Below are 23,683 nucleotides of genomic sequence, written 5' to 3'. Positions count from 1 at the left end.
CATGTCCATCCCAAACTCCCTAACCACCCTTCCCCACCCAGCAACCGTGTGTGTGTGTGTATGTGTATGAATGTATATATGTATGTATGTATCATTTACATGTAATAGAGTCTTACTCAGCCATTAAAATGAATGAAATAATACTATTTGCAACAACATGGATGACCTAGGTATTACCATACTGAGTGAAGTAAGTCAGACAAAGAAGAAATATCATATGACATCTCTTATATGTGGAATCTAAAAAGAAATAATACAAATGAACTTACAAAACAGAGGCTCAGAGAGAATAAACTACTTTTTAACAACTTATCTCACTATTATATATACACAGTAATAATCACTCATTTAAAATATATAATTCAGTGGTTTTTTCCTTTATTTACAGAATTATCTGATAGCTAAATTTTAGAACTTTTTTTTTTTTACCATTCTACCCCCATTCCTCTATTCCTAGAACCAATAATCTACTATCTTTCCTTATGGATTTGCCTGTTCTGGATATTTCATATAAATGGAGTCCCATAATACATGGTCTTTTGTGACTGCTTTCTTTTACTTAGCATAACATTTTTGAGATTCCTGCATGTTGCATAGTAGCGTGAATCAGTACTTAAGTACTTTTAATTGCCGAATAATATACCACTATAGATATATTTTATTTATCCATTCAATAGTTGATAGACATTTGGTTCCACTTTTGGCTGTTGTGAATGGTGCTGGTATAAACATAGGTGAAGAGGTTTTGATTGGACATGTTTTTTTTTAATTTATTTATTTTAATTGGAGGCTAATTACTTTATAATATTGTAGTGGTTTTTGCCATACATTGACATGAATTAGCCATGGGTGTACGTGTGTTCCCATCCTGAACGCCCCTCCCACCTCCCTCCCCATCCCATCCTCTGGGTCATCCCAGTGCACCAGCCCTGAGCACTTGTCTCATGCACTGAACCTGGCCTGGCGATCTGTTTCACATATGATAATATACATGTTTCAATGCTGTTCGCTCAGATCATCCTACCCTCGCCTTCTCCCACAGAGTCCAAAAGACCGTTCTATACATCTGTGTCTCTCTTGCTGTTTCACATGTAGGGTTATCAGTACCATCTTTCTAAATTCCATATATATGCATTAGTATACTGTATTGGTGTTTTTCTTTCTGACTTACTTCACTCTGTATAATGGGCTCCAGTTTCATCCATCTCATTAGAACTGATTCAAATAAATTCTTTTTAATGGCTGAGTAATATTCCATAGTGTATATGTACCACAGTTTCCTTATCCATTTGTCTGCTGATGGGCATCTGGGTTGCTTCCATGTCCTGGCTATTATAAACAGTGCTCCAATGAATATTGGAGTACACGTGTCTCTTTCAGATCTGGTTTCCAGTTCTGTTATAAACAGTTCTGTGATGAAAATTGGGGTACACGTGCCTCATACCTCTTGGCTATATACCTAGGAGTGGAATTGCCAGGACATGTGATAACTCTGTTTAACGTCTTAAGGAACTAATAAAGTGTTTTTCACAGTAACCGTACTATTTTACATTCCTGCCAGCAGTATATGAGTATTTTAGTTTATCCATATCCTTTTAAACATAAATATTTTGTCTTTTTGATTATAGTTATTCTCATGAGTATGAAGTGGTATCATCATGTTTTTTATTTTCCTAATAATTAATGATATTGGATATCTTTTCATGTGCTTATCATTTGTTTATCTTCTTTGCAGAAACATCTCTATTCAGATCTTTTGACCATTTTAAAATTTAATTATCTTTACTGTTGAATTCCCTCTTTACTGTGGGCTTCCTTCATAGCTCAGTCGGTAAATCATCTGCCTGCAATGCAGGAGACACCAGTTCGATTCCTGGGTCCAGAAGATGCCCTGGAGAAGGAAATGGCAACCCACTCCAGTATTCTTACCTGGAGAATCCCATGGACAGAGGAGCCTGGCGGGCTACAGTCCATGGTGTAGCAAGAGTCAGACATGGCTTGGTGACTAAACCACCACTGCCACCGCTGTTGAATTGTATATTCTGATGTTAGATTCTTATCAGATATATTGTTTGCATGTATTTTCTCTCATTCTGTATGCTGTCATTTCACTTTCTTGGTTGGGACCTTCAAAGCACAAGTTTTTTGACAAAGTCTGACTTATAATTCTCTCTTATTGCTTGTGCTTTTGGTGTCATATTAGGAAATCATGGCATAACTGAGAGTCACAAAAGGTTTAACATTATCTTCAAAGAGATTTAGTTTTAATTATGTCCAGGTCCATGATCCCCCTTTGAGGCAGTTTTAAATTATTTTTGTTTTTAAAAATTGTGCTGAAATATACATAACAAAATTTATTATCTTAACCGTTTTTAACCGGGCAGTTGACTATATTTAACTGTATTAACATTTTTGTCCAAGAATCCTCAGAGCTGCTCTTATAAAACTGAAACTCTATATTCATTAAACCATAATCCCCTATTACCTTCTCCCTTTTTCTCCAACCCCTGGCAGTCCCCATTATAATTTGTCTCTGAATTTCACTCCTTTAGGTAGCTCCATAAAAGTGGGATCATATAGTAATTGTCTTTCTTTGACATTTGTGTCCTCAGAATTCATCCATTTTGTATCATGTGTCACAATATCTTTCCTTTTTAGGCCCAATAGTATTTCATTGTATGTATGTACCACATTTGTTTATTCATTCATTCATCCATGGACACTTGAGTTGTTTCCATGTTTTGACTGTTGTGAATAGAGCTGCTATGAATATGAACATACAAAAATATCTCCTTGAGATCCTTCTTTTAAGTATTGCGGTACAGACCCAGAAGTGGAATTGCTAGATCATGTGGTCACTCTACTTTTATGTTTTTGTGGAACTGCCATACAGTTTTCTTTAGTAGCCATTTTACATTAACATCAATAATGCACAAAGATTTAAATTTTTTCACATTCTCAGCAACACTTATTATTTTCTGAGTTTTTTTTTTTCTCATAATGGCCATGTTGCAGATATAAAGTGATACCTTATTGTGCTTTTGAGTTGCATTTTGCTGATGATTATTGATTTGAATATCTTTTCATGGACTTGTTGGCCAGTTGTATATCTTCTTTGGAGAAATGTCCGTTCAAGACCTATACCCATTTTTGGATTGGGTTGTTTTTTTGTTTGTTTGTTTTAAGTTGTAAGAATTCTTTATATATTCTAGATGTGTGTATTAGTAGCTCAGTCATGTCCGATTCTATAACCCCACAGACTGTAACCTGCTAGGCTTCTCTGTCCATGGGATTCTCCAGGCAAGAATACTGGAGTGGATTGCCATTCCCTTCTCCAGAGGTTCTTCCCTATCCAGGGATCGAACCCAGGTCCCCTGCACTGCAGGCATATTCTTTACCATTTGAGCTACAGGGATGTCCCAATATTCTGGATAGTAACCCATCATCAATATACATGATTTGCAAATGCTTGTGCTCTCTATAGGTTGCCTTTTAGCTCTCTTGATTGTGTACTTTGATACACTTTTAAATTTTGATTTAACACTCTTGGAGTTTTTACTTTTCCTACTAAAGTAAATCAAAAGAGTTAATTTGAGTTTCTGTAAAACACTTCACCATTGAAAGTTGTGATTGATTTAAACTGAAATTTGTACACTTCTTTGTTGTTAAAACTAAAATATGAATGATTATATGTGAAAGATTCAAATTGTTCCTCTCAATCTTAATCTAGCGATTAGAGAAATCAAAGTTTTTCTCTTTACAAAAAACAACAGAAGTATTAACATTAGTTTTCTTTGAGGAGAAGGGTCTTTCAACTGATAATGTGAAAGAAAGTGTTAGTCACTCAGTCATGTCCAACAGTAAGTAGCCCACCAGGCTCCTCTGTCCATGGGGTTCTCCAGGCAAGAATACTGGAGTGGGTTGCCTTTCCTTCTCTAAGGGGTCTTCTTGACCCAGGGATTGAACCCAGATCTCCCGCGTTGCAGGCAGATTCTTTACCGTCTGAGACACCCTGGAAGCCTTCACTTATAATTGCACCAGTATTTTTTTAATTTGGGGTGTATTTCTTCAAATTAGTTTTTGTTGGCATATAGTTGGCTTACTATGTTGTGTTAGTTTCTTGCTTTACAGCAAAGTGAGTCAGTCATACATATATCCACTCTGTCGTAGGTTTCCTTCCCGTTCAGGTCACCACAGAGCAGTGAGCAGAGTCCCCTCTGCTCTACAGTAGGTCCTCGTTGGTTATCCGTTTTATGCATGGCAGTATGTTTGTGTTAGTCCCAATCTCCCAATTCATCCCACCACTCATTTACCCCCTTGGGCTCCAAAATCACTGCAGGTGGTGACTGCAGCCATGAAATTAAAAGACGCTTGCTGCTTGAAAGAAAAGTTATGACCAACCTAGACAGCATATTAAAAAGCAGAGACATTCCTTTGCCAACAAAGGTATGTCTAATCAAAGCTATGGTTTTTCTAGTAGTCATGTATGGCTGTGAGAGTTGGACTATAAAGAAAGCTGAGCACCAGAGAGTTGATGCTTTTGAACTGTGGTGTTGGAGAAGACTCTTGAGAGTCCCTTGAACTGCAAGGAGATCAACCAGTCCATCCTAAAGGAAATCAGTCCTGAATATTCTTTAGAAGTACTGATGTTAAAGCTGAAACTCCAATACTTTGACCACCTGATGTGAAGAATTGACTCATTGGAAAAGACCCTGATGCTGGGAAAGATTGAAGGCAGGAGGAGAAGGGGACAACAGAGGATGAGATGGTTGGATGGCATCACCAACTCAATGGACATGTGTTTGAGTAGACCCCAGGAGTTGGTGATGGACAGGGAGGCCTGGCATGCTGCAGTTCTCGGGGTCGCAAAGAGTCGGACATGACTGAGCGACTGAACTGAACCATAACTTTTTTCCCTATGTCTGTGACAGTCTCTGATTGTGAATAAGCATTTTTGAGTTTATTTTTGTGTGTAGTGTTAGGGAGTATTCTGATTCACTGCCAACCCTATCATTATCAAGGGCATTTTTCAGAGAATTAGAACAAAATTTTTTATACTTCATATGGAATCACAGGAAAATCCTGAATAGTGAAAGCAATCTTGAGAAAGAATAATGGACCTGGAGAAATCAGGCTCCCTTCAGACTATACTGCAAAGCTACAGTAAGCTATATGTACTGGCACAAGAACAGAAATATAGATTAGTGGAACAGGATAGAAAGTCTAGAGACAAACTCATGCACCTGTGGTCATTTATTGTAATCTGTGACAAAAGAGACAAGAATATACAATGGAGAAAAGACAGTGTCTTCAATAAGTGGTGCTGGGGAAACTAGACAACTGCATGCATATATTTTTACTTTTGTTGCCTGTCCGCTTAGAAGCATTATTTATTTATTTATTTTAGAAAAATAATGGATTTATAAAGAACTGGAAAACACTTATGAAAAAGTTAGGTTATTGGCAACCCACTCCAACACTCTTCTCTGGAAAATTCCATGGACAGAGCAGCCTGGTAGGCTACAGGTCATGGGATCTCAAGGAGTCGCACTCAGCCAAGAAACTTCACTTCTCATGAATCAGGCTGCTTGCCACTTCTTTAAAAAAAAAAAATGTTAGGTTATACCAACATCTCCTATTTTATGTACCAAAGTATTGAAACTTTAAATATAAAAATAATCCATATATGTAGTAGCTGAAATGGCATTCATTTATATATATGGAGTACATATTCATTATTTTACACATAGATATTTAGTTGTCCTCGCACTGTTTTTTTGAAAGACTTTTTCCCCCATGAATTTTCTAGCCTACTTGTCAATTTATCATAAATGTTAGGGTCAATTTTTACAAAGAAGAGAAGCCAGCTGACATTTTGTTGAGAATTCCCTTGAATCTATAGATCAGTATGGGAAGTATTGCCATCTTAACAATATTAAAGTCTTCCAATTCATTGGGCCAGTTTTCCATTTATTTTGATCTTTTATAATTTGTTTCAATAGTGTTCTGTGGTGTAGTCTTCATTTTTTTGATAAATATATTCTTAAGTATTTTATTTTTATGCTATTGTAGATGGAATTGTTTGATTTCATTTTTGGATTGTTCACCGTGTGTTGAAATGTAGTTGACTGCTGTCTGTCAAACTCATATCTTAAATTTTAAGGAATTTGTTTATTAGTCCTAGTTGGTTTTCTTATGGTTTCCTTGGTATTTTCTGTGTAGAAGATCATGTCATCTGCAAGCAGAGATGGTTTTACTTCTTCCTCTCCTTTCTTGATTTCTTTTAATTGGTTTCCAGATTGCTCTGGCTAGACCCTCCAGTATTATAAGAGGAAGTATGTACATACTATGCTGTTCTTATCCTAAGGGAAAGGCATCTGATCTTTTACCATTTACTATAATGTTAGCTGTGCATCTTCTGTAAATGCTGTTCATCTGGTTGAGAAATTCCCTTTCATTTATAGTTTGCTGAATGATTTTATCATTAAAGAAGGTTGTGAGGGAAACGGCAGCCTTTTGGGGGCTAGTGTGCTGTGCCCGGTCTTAGTTGTGGCATGCAGGATATCTAGTTGCAGCATGTGGGATCAGTTCCCTGACCAGGGATTGAATCTGGGTCCCCCACATTGGAAGTGCATTTATTTTAGCCATTTTCTGTTAGGTATATCTTAACCACTGGATCACCAGGGAAGTCCACATTTAAGAGCCTATTCCATATCAAGGGATACATTGTTGGGATGTAATATAAATTCTTATGGCTATATCTGGAGAAGGTTGTATGAAAATACTAGAATTGATTTGCCCAATACCAAAGCTGTAAAAAATTTTTAAATGGAAAAGTTATTATGAAAAGCTGTTTATAATTATTATAAAGCCTGAAAGAGGTGATGGATGGTTGTGGGGTTTGGAGTATTCTAAAAAATTTTAAGATGTGGATTGTTGGGAAGAAAAAAGAAATGTCTTTGGGGATGAATATAAATCTAATCATGTGCAGTTTAAAGAAGCTGGACTAAGTTTATTCTTCTCAAATTGGAGCATTTATTTCCCAATGATATGTGTGGCAATGTCAGGATAGTAAGAAGCCATGGAATTAAAATCACATTTTAAAAATGTTTTGTCCTGTGGTATTTAGTTTATTGACTTTTTAAAAATTTAAACATTTTATTTTGAAATAATCGTAGATTGACATAAAGTAGTAAGAAATAATATAGAAAGATTGCCTCTACCCTTTACCCAGTTTCCAAAAATGAAGATGTCTTGCAAATATGTAATAATATATTACAACCAGGATAATGACATTGATAGAGTCAGGATACTTAATGTTTTCACCACCCCAAGGGTCCCTTTTGTCTCCCTGTAATAACTATATCCACTTCTGTCTTATTCCCACTATTCTTAACCCCTGGCAACCATTAATCTAGTTTCTATTTCTATAATTTTGTCCTTTAAGGATATCATATAAATGAAATAATACTGTATGCAATCTTTTAGTGTTGGCTTTTTCTAACTCAGCATAATTCTCTGGACAATATTCAATATCAATAGTCTGTTCATTTTTTACTGATGTGTAGTATTTCATGGTATGAATGTACCGCAGTTTGTTTAAATATATACTGATTGAATGAGGTAACTTTGTTGTTTTCCAGTTGTTGGCTATTACAAATAAAGCTGATATAAACATTCCTGTGTAGATTTTTGATGAACGTCAGTCTTTACTGCTTTGCTGGGTCATATGGTAGTTGTATAATTTTTTGACCGTCTCTAATACCACGTTGGCCTGGCTGTTGGGATTCTGCATTAGAGTTTTTGAAGGAGGGAACTTTAGGCTTCTCACTTGGCCTTTGCTGGTGTGGGTATGGGTGAAGCCATAGATTTTTTCTGTGATGTTTGGCTGGAAGAGAGAAGTTATTGTCTAAAAGTTTTCTGTCTTGCTGAACTTTACCTTTACTTGTTTTTTAACTCATGAGAGCAGGTTTTTGTTAGAGCTCTTTGTATTCTTCTGTGCTCTTTGTTCATGGTTGCTGTCTTTAACTCAAAGTCTGGGATATTTGAAGTAAAAAGAAAACCCAGGGATCACTCCCTTGTTATTCTCTGATCCCAAAGTCCCTAGCCAGTCTGCCTTTTTTTCTCTTTACCTTTCAGATTCTTCTTAACTTTGTTCTGTATATAATGTCCAGGATTTTTAGTTGTACTTAGCAGGAGGAATAGGGAAAAGAACATCTCCATTATGTGAGAAATGGCAATGCAATTTAAAATATTTTTATATGAAATCACATGTGGCACTAAAATAGAATGCCAGGTTATAAATTTAGAGGTAAAACAGAGAAATCTCAAAGAAGTGTTAAATATTTATGGTATTTAGGCACTGATCCTATACCTTAGTTCAGTTCAGTTCAGTTCAGTCACTCAGTCATGTCCGACTCTTTGCGACCCCATGAATTGCAGCATGCCAGGCCTCCCTTCACCAACTCCCGGAGTTTACTCAAACTCATGTCTGTTGAGTCAGTGATGCCATCCAGCCATCTCATCCTCTGTCGTCCCCTTTTCCTCATGACCCCAGTCCCTCCCAGCATCAGGGTCTTTTCCAATGAGTCAGCTCTTTGCATGAGGTGGCCAAAGTACTGGAGTTTCAGCTTCAGCATCAGTCCTTCCAGTGAACACCCAGGACTGATCTCCTTGAGGATGGACTGGTTGGATCTCCTTGCAGTCCAAGGGACTCGCAAGAGTCTTCTCCAACACCACAGTTCAAAAGCATCAATTTTTTGGCGCTCAGCTTTCTTCACAGTCCAACTCTCACATCCATACATGACTACTGGAGAAACCATAGCCTTGACTAGATGGACCTTTGTTGGCAAAGTAATGTCTCTGCTTTTTAATATGCTGTCTAGGTTGGTCATAACTTTCCTTCCAAGGAGTAAGCGTCTTTTAATTTCATGGCTGTAATCGCCATCTGCAGCGATTTTGGAGCCCCCAAAAATAAAGTCTGACACTGTTTCCACTGTTTCCCCATCTATTTCCCATGAGGTGATGGGACCAGATGCCCTAGTAAGAAGTACTAATTCTTTTTTCCTGTTTTTATTGGTAAATATTAGGTTGTAGGCCATGTTTCTGTAACAGAGAGACCCAAATACAATGGCTTAGGTAAGGTAGAATTGTATTTCTCTTTCAGGTCCAGGGTAAGAAAGTAACTTTGCTTCTTGAAATCTTCTGAGGAGCCAAGCTGGGTGGGCAGTTGAGCCACCGTTACCTGTGGCCTCCCACGGTTGTTGTAGACATCACCATTTTCATGTGGCAGGAGTAGTGGGAATGGGTTGTTATACAGCAGAAACAGCGTGGTAAGGCAGTTACACTCCAATTAAAAAGAGAGAGGAACAGCAATGGTAATGATTGAAGGTGGTAGTAGGAGAAAATAGAGGTCAAGAACTTGATTTTTTAAGGACAGGAGCCAGAAGTTGTACTTACTGCTTTTGCTCACCTCCCATTGGCTTGTAGCTAGTCATGTGATCATATCTGGCTGCAAAAGAAGAGTGTCTGCTTGGTAGTCATGTGACCAACAGAATTTGGGTAAGATACCCCTATTACTAAAACAAAAAATGTGAGCAAAAGTCTTTGCTTTTGTAACTTAAGTGAAAACTTTTAAAAGAAGTTAACTGTGTGATCTTAGTTATCATGAGCCATTTTATTCTGTAGTTAACTATCTTTTTCTTGCTGTGTTTTTATAATTATTCAGACTACTTCAAGTAAGAACTTGTTTATATCTTCTAGGATTTACAGAGTCCACGGGGAATAGGATGCAAGCCAGAAGCTGTTTGTAGTCACATTATTATCGAGAGCCATGAAAAAGGATGTTTCAGAACTCTACCAGCTGAACGACCCCGATTGGACAGCCACCCTTGTGTTTTTAGATCTGCTGAACCCTCAGAAATAGTCAGAGGACAATGGAGCCCATCATCATGGAGAACTAGGCACATCAACCTTTCCAAGTCACTGGACCAGAACAACTCCCAATTCAAAGTTTGGAATTCCTTGCAGTTACAAAGTCATTCCCCATTTCAAAACTTTATCAGTGATGACTTGGAAATTAGCAAGGGCCTTCGAATGCCATTTCATGAAAAGTTGGACCCTTGGCTGTCAGAATTAGTAGAACCTGCTTGTATGCCACCTGAAGAAATGGATTGTCATTCTTCATCACAAATGCTGCCCCCAGAACCCATGAAAAAGTTTACTACCTCCATCACTTTCGCATCTCACCGACATTCTAAATGCTTTTCAGATTCCTCTTTTCTTAAGGTTGGTGTTACTGAAGGTAGCCAGTGTTCTGGACCATCTGTGGGGGTAGTTAATTCTCATTTCACTGAAGAGCAGACTCCTCCTAGAGATCTAAAACAGAGAACCTCTTCCCCTTCGTCACTTAAAGTCATTAGTCAGTCACCAGATAAAGCCGTGACTATTTTAGCAGAAAATAGTAGCCAAGGCCAAAAATTATCTGTTGAACATTCTTACCAAGAAGAAAAACCCTTAGAAAGATCAGATTTTAAAAGCAGTCTTCCTAAGCCCGCTGCCAGTGCAAATGATAGCAATTTCAAAGAAGTTCATTTTTCCGATAATCATACTCTCATTAGCATGGGCAGACCAAATTCCACACTAGAAGTAAAAGAGAAGAATGTAACTATTACTGCAGATCTTCCTTCACACATTTTTATTGAAAAAGAGGTCTTTGAACAAAGCAAAGCCCCACATGCAGATCACCATGTGAGAAAACACCATTCTCCCCCTCCTCAACATCAGGATTCTGTAGCTCCAAATCTTCCTTGTCATATTTTTCTTGAAAAGCGAGAACTCTTTAAACAGAGCAAAGCCCCACATGTAGATCAGTTAAGAGAAAACCACTCTCCCCTTCCTCAGAGTCAGGATTATATAGCTTCAGACCTTCCTTCTTCCATTTTTCTTGAGCAGCGTCAACTCTTTGAACAAAGCAAAGCCCCAAATGTAGATCACCACCTGAGAAAAGTCCATTCCCCCCTTCCTCAAAGTCAGGATTGTGTAGTAGAAAAGAATAATGAACATAAGCCTAAATTACACATTTCTGATGTGATAGATATTGAAGCCAAATTCAGTGATGTGGTCTCCCCATCAGTCCCAAGTCAATGTACAGTAGTAACATCTGCATCTACTCCACCTTCAAATAGAAAAGCACTTTCTTGTATTCGTATAACTCTTTGTCCCAAGACTCCTTCCAAGTTGGATAGTGGAAACTTAGATAAAAGATATCATTCATTGGATCCTGCCACTAAAACAAGGATGAATAGTGAGTTTAACTCTGACCTACAAACTATATCTTCAAGATCATTGGAACCAACCTCCAAATTATTGATCAGTAAACCTGTAGCACAGAATCAAGAATCTTTAGGTTTTCTAGGACCTAAATCTTCATCGGACTTTCAAGTCGTACAGTCTCCTCTTCCAGATAGTAATGTTATTACTCAGGACTTGAAAACCATACCTTTTCAGAATAGCCAGATAGTAACATCAAGGCAAACACAAGTGAACAGTTCAGATTTGGAAGAATATTCCAATCCAGAAGGGACTCCGGTATCTGCAGATCGGTGAGTCTCATTGTGATGACAAGCAAGCTGATGAAATTTATGATAAAGGGTTTAAAATACTTAAGCAAGTGTAAGTTCTTGGGGGAGAGGCAGATAATTTCTCTTAGGGGAGGTTGTCATCTGCCTAATCTAGAAACCTTTCAAGGAATGAACACACCTAAGTAAGAGAAAACATCTGAATGTAATATAATGTATTTATACTTGGAAAACAACTTGACATCAAGTATTTTAAAACATTACTCAGAAGAATCTTTGATCACCAAGTGGTACAATTTAGTAATTCCTTGTTTATTACATTGGAAATATGCTGAAGACCAGGCTTTGGAAGGGGATGCAGCATGTATGTGCTCCTTCTCCCCCTCTCTCTTTGTTTCTGTTTCATGTTTCCTCTCTAAATGAATATCAAAGTGGTGATTTCTCCGTGAAAATTCCTGGCAGACATCACTTTAACCAAGATATCAAGGTTAATATCACGAGTAGTGTATGTCAAGATAATGTGGTCCCTAATGTGATACCATATTTCACAATGATTGTAGGAATGAAAACCGGTTTAGGGATAAATGCATTAGATTTATACTGTTCAGACTGATTTTAAGACTATCATTAATTCACTTTTACATTAATGAGTCCTTTACTATATGACTAAACACTTACCCTCTGTGTGTAATGTTTCCACTTTATAGTTGAGAAGGTAGTAGATCATAATGGCGAGCCTTGAAAAGAAGGGAAAGAATGTTTAATCAACATCCACATGTGGTAGTCATGGCAATGAGGGACTTACATATGTTACCTGATTTAATGCTTGTTAACCCTTTAAGGTAGGTGATGGTAGCCTCATTTGCCCTCTGGAAAACTGAGATACTGACTTGCTGCTTTTTCAGCAAGCAACAGTTATTTCAAATAATGCAGTCTGTTCAATGGAAGCAAGTGCTTCTTTACCACATTACCATGTCTCACAAGTCCTGAGCCATACTTAAACTATCCTATCAACTGTGCTCTTGGACAAGTCATTTAATATCTTTGGCACTCATACACAGATGATTGGTGGGGAGAAATAGATGATTGGTGGGAAACTTGAAGGTCCATTATAGCTCTGAAAGTTAGTGACTGAGAATTGGATTGGGGCAGATAAAAACAAGGTCAATCTCTAATTTCCGTAGTATTATAAATAGATCCTTTTTGGGTGTGAAAAGTGTTTAGAAATTAAAAGATTGACAAGTTTGCATATAATACTGAAACACATAAGTGATAAAGTGTCAAGTTAATGGAGCTGAATTCTTTGAATGAGAAAGAAAATTATAGCTGATTATAAATATGAACTAATAACAATGCTGTTTGTTCCAGAATGTACTAAATGCTAGGCACTGTAGTTGATGTTTATATCATTTTATACTTAGTATAATCATCATAGGTAGGTACTATTACCTCAATTTATAGGTTTTACAAACCTTAGATTAAATGATTTGCCCCAGATTATATGACCATTAAGTGTTAAAAATGACATTTGAACCTAGTTTGTCTGACTCCAGAATCTGTAAATAATATACACACTCATCTGTATATGTGTGTATATATACATAAAATGTTTAAGAATATTTAACTTTATTTCGAGATTAAATTTAGACTTAGAGGAGCTGCAAAAATAGTAGAGTTCCTGTGTCATCTATTGCAGTGTAACCTATTACCCTGAAATGTAGAAGCTTAAAACAGTAAATATTACCCCAAAGTTTCTGTGGGTCAGAGATCCAGGCATGGCTTAGCTAGGTGCTTCTGGCTTTGGGTCTCTCACAGGGTTCAAACAAGGTATTGGCTGCAGCTGTGGTCTCATCCCAAGACTTGACTAAGACTGATGTCCTTTTAAACTTACTCACATGGTTATTGGCCAGAAACAGCTTCTTCCTTCCATAAGGCAGCTATGACAGTTAAGCTTTTCTCAAGTGAGCAAGTGAGAGTTCAGATGTGCCCAAGACAAAACAGTCTTTACTGTGTAACCTAACCTTGGAAGTGAATCTCACCACCTCTGCACATTCTAATACTAGAAAGAAATGAATCAGTATTTCCGGCCAATCCTCAAGGATTAGGGATTACTCAAATGCATGAATACCAGGAAGCAGAGATCACCTGGAGGGGTTTGTTTGTAAGTTTCCAGACTACTCCCTGCATTGGAGGCATGGAGCCACCAGGGAAGTTCCATTGGGGGAATATTTTAGAGGTTGCCAATATACCCTTTGCTAAACCTCCCCTTATGTTAACATCTTATCCTAACATCACAACCATAAAACACTTACGAAAACTAAAAAATTCTCCACCATACAAAATTATAATTAAATGTGTAGACCAATTTGGATTTCACCTGGTTTTTCCAAAAATGAACCTTTTCTGTTTCAGATCCATCCCACCATCTCACTTTGCATTTAGTTGTTCTCTCTAGTTAATCTCTTCCAGTTCTGTCTCCTTAATCTTTTGGAGAAACTGAAGGCAGTTTCTCAGACTTCCTTATTTTTCATGACCTTTGAAGAGAATTAGTTATTTTGGTTTCGAATTGGCTTTGTCTGATGTTGTCTCAACAGTTAAATTGAGGTTATCCATTTTCAGTGCATTTCATCAGGAAGCACATTAAGTTGATATACAACTACTGATGATGTTAACCTTGATTACTTGACAGAAGTGGTATCTACCAAGATTCTCCACTGTAAAGAGAGTAAATCATTTCCTTCATTCCTTCTACATTTATTAATTGAAATTCTTCTCTAAGCAAGAGCTATTATTCCTCCCATTTATTTATTCCTTTATTTTTTCATGTACATTAATATGGACTCAAGGGCGTTTATTTCATTCTTTGGATTATAATCCAGTACTACTCAAATTGATTCAGTTTTAGCAATTAAAAACATGATTGGCTACTGTACCCTGTCACAGCCCTGAAATCAATCATTTCCCCAAAGAATACTTATTTCTTTTTTGGAGTATAGGATATCCCCCCTAGCTTTGTTGAGATAAAATTGATATGCAACCTTATTTAAAGTTTATAGTGTGTTGATTTGATACACTTACATTGCAGAAATAATTACTGTGATAGTGTTAGCTAACACTTGCATCACATCACATAATTATCATTACTATTTTTGTGGTGAGAAAATTTAAGATATACTCTAAAATAACTTTCAACTGTATTAATACATTATTGTTAACTATCATCACAATACTGTGCATAGATCCCCAAAACTTACTCATCTTCTAACTGGAAGTTTGTACTCTTGGAAGTTTGCATCTCCCCATTTCTCTTGCCCTCCAGCTTCTGGTAAACAGCATTCTACTCTGTGTCCTCTCTTTTTAGGTTCCACATGTAAGTGATATATGGTATTTCTCTTTCCCTGTCTGGTTTATTTCACTTGGCATAATGCTGCAAAAGTCCATCAGTGTAGGTTGCCTTTTCATTTTGTTGACTGTTTTTTTGCTGTACAGAAAATCTGGAGTTTGATGTAGCTGCATACTGACTTCTGCTTTTGTAGCTTGTGCTGTTGGTGTTACATCCAAAAAACCACTGGCAAGACCTACGTCAAGGAGTTTTTCCTTGTGTTTTTTACTAGGAGCTTATGTTTTCAGGTCTTATGTTTAAATCTTTAACCCATTTCAAGTTAATTTGTTAGTATTAAAATAGGAGTCCAATTTAATTTTTTTGGCATGTGATTGTCTAATTTTTCCAGCACCTTTTATTGAAGAGATTGTTTTTCCTCTACTGAGTATTCTTGGCTCCCTTGTAAAATACTAGTTGAATGCATATGTGGGGGTTTATTTACAGTTCTCTGTTCTGTTCCACTGATCTATGTGGCTGTTTTTTGTGCCAGTACCATGCTGTTTTGATTATTGTAGCTTTGTGTTATAGATTGGAATCAGGAAGTGTTCTTTCTCAGAATTGCTTGTGCAATTCAGGGTCTTTTGTGACTCCATACAGATTTTAGAATTGTTTTTCCTCTTTCTATGAAAAATGGCATTGATTGCATTGAATGTATATTGATGGCTTTGAGGAATATGGATGTTTAAACAATATTTTTCTGGTTCATGAACACATTTCATGTGTCTTCCTCAATTTCCTTCATCAAAGTCTTTTAGTTTTCAGTGAACAGATCTTTTACCTCCTTGGTTAAATTTATTTCTAGGTATTTATTGATTTGTTACTATTGTGAAAGGGATTTTCTTCAGTTCTTTTCAGATATTTTGTTGTTAGTGTACAACTGATTTTTCTATGTTGATTTTGCATCTTGTGACTTTACTGAATTCGTTGATTATTTCTAACATTTTTTTTCATGAAGTCTCTAGGGTTTTCTGTTAGATGTTAGATCATATCATGTGCAGAGAAAGACAGCTTACTTCTTCCTCTGTGATTGGATGCCTTTTATTTCTTTTTCTTGCCTAATCGTTCTGGTTAGGACTTCCAGTGCTGTGTTGAGTAAAAGTGCTAGCAGTGGGCACTCTTATCTTATTCCTGATACTAGAGGGAAAGCTTCATCCTTTCACCATTGAGTTTGATGTTAGCTGAGAGTTTGTCATACATGACCTTTGTTATGTTGGGATGTTTCTTCTATACCCAGTTTGTTGAGAGTTTTTATCAAGAAAAATGTATTTTGTCAAATGCTTTTTCTGCATCTACTGAAATAATCATATGATTTTTATATTTTATTCTATTAAAATGGCACATTTATTGATTTTTATATGTTGAACTATCCTTACGCCTCACGGGTAAATCCCAGTTGATCTTGATGTATAATTCTAATGCACTGTTTAATTCATTTTGCTAATATTTTGTTGAGAAGTTTTATGTCTGTATTCATCAGATATTGGTTTGTAGTTTTCTATATCTTCACCTATCTTTGGGTCATCAGGGTAATGCTGGCCTTGTAAAATGAGTTTGCAAATGGTCTTCTCTCTTCAATTTTTGGACAAGTTTGAGAAGGATTGGTATTATTTCTTTTTGAAACATTTGGTAGAATTTACCACTTAAGCCGTCTGTTGGGAAGATTTGATTGCTGATTTTATTTCCTTACTCCATTCATCTGTTTATATTTTCTATTCATGAATCAGTCTTGGTAAATTGTATGTATATTATGGATAATGGAAATTATCCATTTCTGCTAGGTTATCCTATTTGTTGGCATATAACTGTTCATAATAATCTTTTATGATCCTGTGAATCAATTGTCATGTCTTCTCTTCATTTCTGATTGAGTCCTTTTTCCTTATTCTAGCTAAAGCTTTGTCATTTTTGTCTAACATCAAAAATTAGGTTCTTCATCTTGATGTTTTCTATTTTTCTGATCTCTGATCCTTTTTTTTTCCTTTGATCTTTCTTATTTCTTGATCTTTCTTATATCCTTTCTTTGTGTGCTTTGGGCTAGTCTGTTCTTTTTCTAATTCCTTGAGGTGTGAGATTATTTGAGGCCTTTCTTTTTTCTTAATGAAGGCATTTATCATTATAAATGTCCTTAGAACTGCTTTTGTCTCATAGGTTTTGATATGTTTTGTTCACAGTTTCATTTGTTTCAAGATATTTTTTGCTTTCTGTTTTGATTTTTTTAAGACATAGTAGGATGACACTGCTTCTTGCCCCGCTGAGTGAATGAAGCTAAAAATTATAGGCATTAACTCACACATGTGTCTACATCTATGGTCATTTCATCTTGATTGTAATGTGTGTATGTATTATGTGTGTGTATTTTTTTAAAAATCACAGGTCAGTGTTGATACCTCCAACTAGTCCAGAACCATGGGGTTGATTCTAGCTTTTTTTTAATATATAAACTTCTTTCTCCAATGGTGATAAACATGGCTCTGATTATCTACAGTATATTTACCCTAGTATATGTAGTTTCAGAATTCTTATCCCATACCCAGGTGAGAAACGAATTCTCCAACTATGTACAGGTTTTTTATGTATAGTATTCAATCCAGACATTGTTGCTGTTTCCCAGGTTAGCTGTTTTCTTCCCTAAATGCTTTAGCATGATGGTATGATTCATTTATAATACTGTTAGATTCATTTCTTACATCCTATATTCCATCTTGCCCCAATAACTTGGTTAATTTTTTAAAAATTTACATACTGTCAAGTTCACTTTTTGTTTTAAAAGGTTAGTTCTATCAGTTTTGATTAATCCACATCACAGTTCCATACGAAGCATTTCTCTCAGTCCAAGTTTTGCCTTTCCAGAGTGTCATGTAAATGAAATCATAAAATATAGAATAGCCTTTTAGGTTTGGCATCTTTTACAAAGTGTATTTAAGATTTGTCCATCTTGTTTTGTGAATCAATAGTTTTTTACTTTTTAATTACTTTTTTACTTTTTACAAGCATAAAGCAGTAAGAAGTTAAAAAAAAACACCACAGTTTATCTATATACATTGACTCCTTAAAGAATATTATTTGGGTTGTTTCCAGTTTTAGCTGATTATAGTTAGAGCTGCTAAAAAAATAAGAATATATGTGTGTGTGTGTGTGTATATATATATGTGTGTGTGTGTAGTTAGAGCTGCTGAGTCATCTGGTATGTGTGTGTATTTAACTTTACAAGAACTGGTTAGAACTAAACTATGCTATTTTTCCAGAGTAGCTGTATCTTTGTATTCCCACTAGCAGTGTACAAATGTTTCAGTTACTCTCCATCCTCACCACCTTGTGGTACTGTCCGTATTTATTAACTATTATAATAGATGCTTTCCTTTATGTGTTTCACCCTGAGCTCCCCTTTTCAGGTCCTCAGAACAGAATGCAGGGGCTTAACTCAGCCCTTTCTTCCGTGTGTTTTTTGTGTGCTTCCTGTGACTGTGTCAGTGCCAAGTGGTTCAGTACAGAGAAAAAAAAAATCATCACAGATTTGCCTTACCCTCTTGAGACCACACCTCCTCTAGTGGAAGAGGAGGGTGTCCTTCCGTCAGAATTTTAAACTTCCTGTTACTGCTGTATTGCTGCCACCATGTAATCACTTGATTGCTTGAGATTACTAGAAAGAAAAGAAAAGGGAGGATTTTCACACTATTTCCAATTCCACTTCTCATGCCTGAATAGAAGGCTTCTTCTGGAGGTCTTTCTGTCTGTACTGATGTCCACTTCTAAGTGTCAAACTCTATTGAGTTCAGGTCATTGGATACCAAAGGGAACAGTGATAAACTTCTCTGTTTTACTGGTACTTCAGATGTACCAGTAAATCAAATTGCCAGCTCCTATTATGTCTCAAAAGTCTTCTAATAACTGCTCTATGTACTCTGTCTCAGTTTTATAGCTTCACTTAGTAGAAGAAACAGAATGGGTTATGATTGATTATCCGAAACTGGAACCGACTGTATCATTTTTTGTTCTCAGTAACAGCATATGCAAATTCCATTGCCAGCACTTGGTATTTCCAGTTATTTTTTATTTTGGCCATTCTAAATGTGGATGTGAAATGATATGTTACTGTGGTTTTAATTTGTTTTTCCCCAATGACACATGATGCTGAGTATTGTTTCTGTGCTGCTTGGCCATTTTTATATCTTTATGAAGTATCTGTTCACTCTTATCCATTGGATTGTGTCATGATTTTAAGAATTTTTAATATATTCAAGATAACAGACCCTCTGTGTATTGCAAATATTTCCTCACAGAATGTGGTTTGATTTTCATTTTCTTACTGGTGGCTTCATGAAGAAAAAGTTTTAAGTTTTATGAAATCAAGTTTGTTAATTTTTCTTTTTCTATTATAGTTGATGTATAATACTGTATAAGTTACAAGTGTACAGTATAATGATTCACCATTTTAAAGGTTATACTTCATTTATTATAGTTATTATAAAATATTAACCATATTCCTTGTGTTGTACATTATATCCTTATAGCTTATTTTATGCATAATAATTTGTACCACTTTATCCTCTACTCCTATATTGCCCTTCCCCTCCCCAGTGGTAACTACTAGATTGTTTTCTGTATCTGTTAGTCTGTTTCTTTTTTGTTATATTCACTGCTGCTGCTAAGTCGCTTCAGTTGTGTCCGACTCTGTGCGACCCCATAGACGCAGCCCACCAGGCTCCCCCGTCCCTGGGATTCTCCAGGCAAGAACACTGGAGTGGGTTGCCATTTCCTTCTCCAGCGCATGAAAGTGAAAAGTGAAAGTGAAGTCGCTCAGTCATGTCTGACTCTTAGCGACCCCATGGACTGCAGCCCACCAGGCTCCTCCGTCCGTGGGGTTTTCCAGGCAAGAGTACTGGAGTGGGGTGCCATTGCCTTCTCCGGTTATATTCACTAGTTTGTTGTATTTTTTAGATTCCACATATAATTGATATCATGTGACATTTTTTTCTCTCAGTCTCTTATTTCACTTAATATCGTAGCCTCCAGTCCATCCATGTTGTTGAAAGTGGCAAAATTTCATTCTGTTTTTATGGCTGAGTATTTTATTGTATATATAAATGTATATACAATATCTTCTGTATCCATTCATCTGTTGATGGACACCCAGTTTCTCTTTTATGGTTGGTACTTTTCTGTGTCTTGTCTAAGAATGATGCCTAAGCCAGTGTTATGAAATTTTCTCCTACATTTTCTTCTAGAAATGAAAACAGTTTTAGCTTTATTTTTTATGTCTTTCATGTGTATCAAATTAATTTCTGTACATACTGTAGTTTACATAATTCAGGACCATTTTCTTTTACTGGATATTTCAGCAGCATCATTGAAATAGTTATTTATTTCCTTATTGAATTAGTTGGCACCTTTGTCAAAAATCAATTGACCTTTTATATGGGGGTTTATTTTTAAGTTTCTGCTCTGTTCCTTGGAACTATTTATCTATCTTTGCAACAATACCATGATGTTTTTATTATTGTAGCTTTATATTGTCTTGAAATCAGATTATGTCCTCTAACCTTATTTTATTTTCAACATTATTTTTTTCTATTTTAGGTTCTGTGCATTTCTGTATAAATTTTAGAATAGTCTTCTCAGTTTCTTCAAAAATCCTCCTGGGATTTTGTTCAATATTGCATCAAATCTATAGTCATTTTGAGAATGATTGACATCTTAGTAATACTGGAGTCCTCCTCAAGCCTGAACATGTTCTCCCCTTCCTCCCTCCCCGCCACTTACTTGATGTCCCTGAGTAAGATGTAATTTTCATTGCATAGACTTTCACATTTTTCATTCAGTTTATTCCTCAGTATTTTAGTTTATGATAATTTTGTATATGGTATTTTAGATTTTCTATTTTTTCGTTATTTGTTGCTTGTGTATACATATGCTGTTAATCCAATTTGTCGGTGCCAACCAATTAATTTTAATTTTAATTTCTTACTAATTGGGTTAAAGCCTCTTTACTTACTCTGGGATAATTTAGGCTGAGCTTTCCAAATTTAGTGGCATATTGAGTGCAGTACTTTAACAATATTGTCTTTCCAGATTTGAAATAGCTTACCTGGAATTCTATCACCTCCACTAACTTTGTTCATAGTAATGCTTTCTAAGGCCCAGTTGACTTCAAACTGTAGGATGTCTGACTCTAGGTGCATGACCACACCATCGTGGTTATCCAGGTCATTAAGACCTTTTTTTTTTTTAACAGTTCTGTGTATTCTTGCCACCTCTTCTTAATATCTTATGCTTCTGTTAGGTCCATACTGTTTCTGTCCTTAATTCTGCCCACCTTTGCATGAAATGTTCCTTTGGTATCTCTAATTTTCTTGAAGGAGGTCTCTAGTCTTTCCCATTCTGTTTTTTCCCTCTATTTCTTTGCATTGTTCACTAAAGAAGGCTTTCTTATCTCTCCTTGCTATTCTTTGGAACTCTGCATTCAGATGAGTATATCTTTCCCTTTCTCCTTTGCCTTTCTCTTCTCTTCATTTCTCAGCTACTTGTAAGGCCTCCTCAGACAACCATTTTGCCTTGTTGCGTTTCTTTTCTTGGGGATGGTTTTGGTCGCCACCTACATACAATGTTACGAACCTCCATTATAGTTCCTCAGGCATTCTGTCTATCAGATCTAATCCCTTGAATCTATTTGTCACTTCTACTGTATAATCATAAGGGATTTGATTTAGATTATACATGAATGGCCTAATGGTTTTCCCTCCTTATGTTTAAGTCTGAATTTTGTAAAAGGAGCTCATGATCTGAGCCACAGTCATCTCCTGGTCTTGGATTTGTCACTTCTGAAATGTCTTTCTCTCAAGTATTAGTTGTTTAGCTTCCTGTCCTATGTAGATTCAAAAACTGGCAAATGTCTTGTGGAGGAGGCCTAATGTTTGTCACAAGCCCCTTTATCTAGTGGGATTTCTATTCATTAGTTCTATGACTGTGCAGGAAATTTCACTCTGCTTTCTTGACTCAGTCCCCCATCAGCTTGACTTTCTTTTCTGCTAGATTTTACTCCATTGTGCCAGCAAATGAGTTCAGCAAAAGCTCTGGTAGTTTCTCTTTCCAGAGGAGTATGTCTTCCTACACCAAAACCTTCCCCCGCCTTAACTCTCTAAATGTCCCTTCTAGCATATTAGTTGATGTTGTTTCTTGATTGCTTCTGTAGCTCTATGATATTTTTAAACTATAATGTTTATATAATTTATTCAATTTTGTTTACTTGTTGCAACAGGAGTGATTTTCTGTGGCCACCTAGTGCAGACATAGAGATACGGGTTTGGTCCCAGACCATTACAATAAAGAGAATATGTTAGTAAAGCAAGTCATGTGAATTTTTTCATTTCCCAGTGCATGTAAAAGTTGTGTTTACTCTATACTGTAGTCTACTAAGTGTACAATAGCATTATGTATAAATAATGTACATATGTTAATTACAAGTAGACCTTAAAAATGCTAACCATCATCTGAACCTTTGTAATCTTTATGCAATAGTAACATCAAAGATCACTGATCATGGATCATGTAGCAAGTATAATAATGAAAAGGTTTGAAATATTGTGAGAATTACCAAATTATGACATAGAGCCAGAAAGTAAGCAAATGCTGTTGGGACAATGGCACCAGGAGACTTACTTGACACAAGATTGCCACAGTTTTTCCTATTGTTAACCTCTTTACCATAGTATATTTTTAAAAATTAAAAAGCCAACATTTACATATTATTATTAACTATATATTACTATTACTACTAACTAAACTTCAATTTGTTTTTTAAAAAAAGCAATATCTGCAAGGTACAATAAAGTTAAGTGCAATAGAATGAGGTGTACCTATGTCATAAATGGAAGTGGAAATCCTTTAATTTCTCTCTGTGATTTATCAATAGTTTTCTGTTTAATGTTCTTATATCTTTTTTATACTTAGGTATTTGACATTTTGATGATAATGTACATTGCATATCTTTTTGTTTTTAATTGCATAACTTTTCAGATACCAAAGAATATAGGGGAATTTTTAAAAGTTTGTTCTCTTATCTAGTAACTCTTCTGAAAACGTAACATATTTTATAAGTTATCTATAGATTGTTTTGATTTTCTGTATCCCTAATTATATCAAATGTGAAAAATGACAGTATTATTTCTTCCTTTCTTATCCTTATATCTCTGATTTCTTTTTCCTGCCTTACTGCTAATGCCATTTAAGACTTTTACTAACATACTGAATAGTGAAGGTAAGAGTTGGCGTCCTTATTTTGTTCCTAATGCTACAGTGGACATTCCTCACATTTCACTATAAATAGGATCGTGGCTCTAAATTTTTTTGTAATTTCCCTTTGCTACAAGTTTTTAATCATATGTAATTATTGAATTTCATCAAATGTTTTATCTGACTATGTTGATATGATCCTACAAATTTTTTCCTTTTGATATGGTGAATCATATTCGTTGATATTTGAATGTTAACTTACCTTGCACTTCTGGAGTAAACCAGCTTGTTAGAAATTCATTCACACATGCACAGACATTCATTGACTTACTGTATATTTGATTATCTAACATTTTAAGATTTTTGCTTCTATATACACAAGGGAGATGGGCCTACTTCATTTCTCATAATTGTCCTTTTAATTAGTGGCTAGTAGACAAAGGATAGAGAGTTAAAAGCTCTTCTGGTTTTGTGATACAGCTGTTACATCAGT

At 35.9% G+C, this 23,683-nt stretch overlaps 1 protein-coding gene across 8 annotated transcripts in view; it reads left to right on the top strand.

Annotated features, from left to right (window-relative positions):
- ALMS1 (ALMS1 centrosome and basal body associated protein) overlaps window positions 1-23,683 on the top strand; it is a 200,220-nt gene that overhangs the window by 104,629 nt on the left and 71,908 nt on the right. For all 8 annotated transcript variants that reach the window (XM_020883328.2, XM_020883334.2, XM_020883333.2 and 5 more), the window contains one exon: window positions 9,763-11,603. In XM_020883328.2, coding sequence (XP_020738987.2) covers window positions 9,763-11,603 — 1,841 coding nt within the window. The remainder of the gene's footprint in view (window positions 1-9,762; window positions 11,604-23,683) is intronic.

Source organism: Odocoileus virginianus, chromosome 2 (assembly GCF_023699985.2).
Source record: "Odocoileus virginianus isolate 20LAN1187 ecotype Illinois chromosome 2, Ovbor_1.2, whole genome shotgun sequence".
Classification (NCBI taxonomy): domain Eukaryota; kingdom Metazoa; phylum Chordata; class Mammalia; order Artiodactyla; family Cervidae; genus Odocoileus; species Odocoileus virginianus.
The sequence above is the reverse complement of the archived record's forward strand: the minus strand, read 5'-3'. Positions and strand labels throughout refer to the sequence as shown.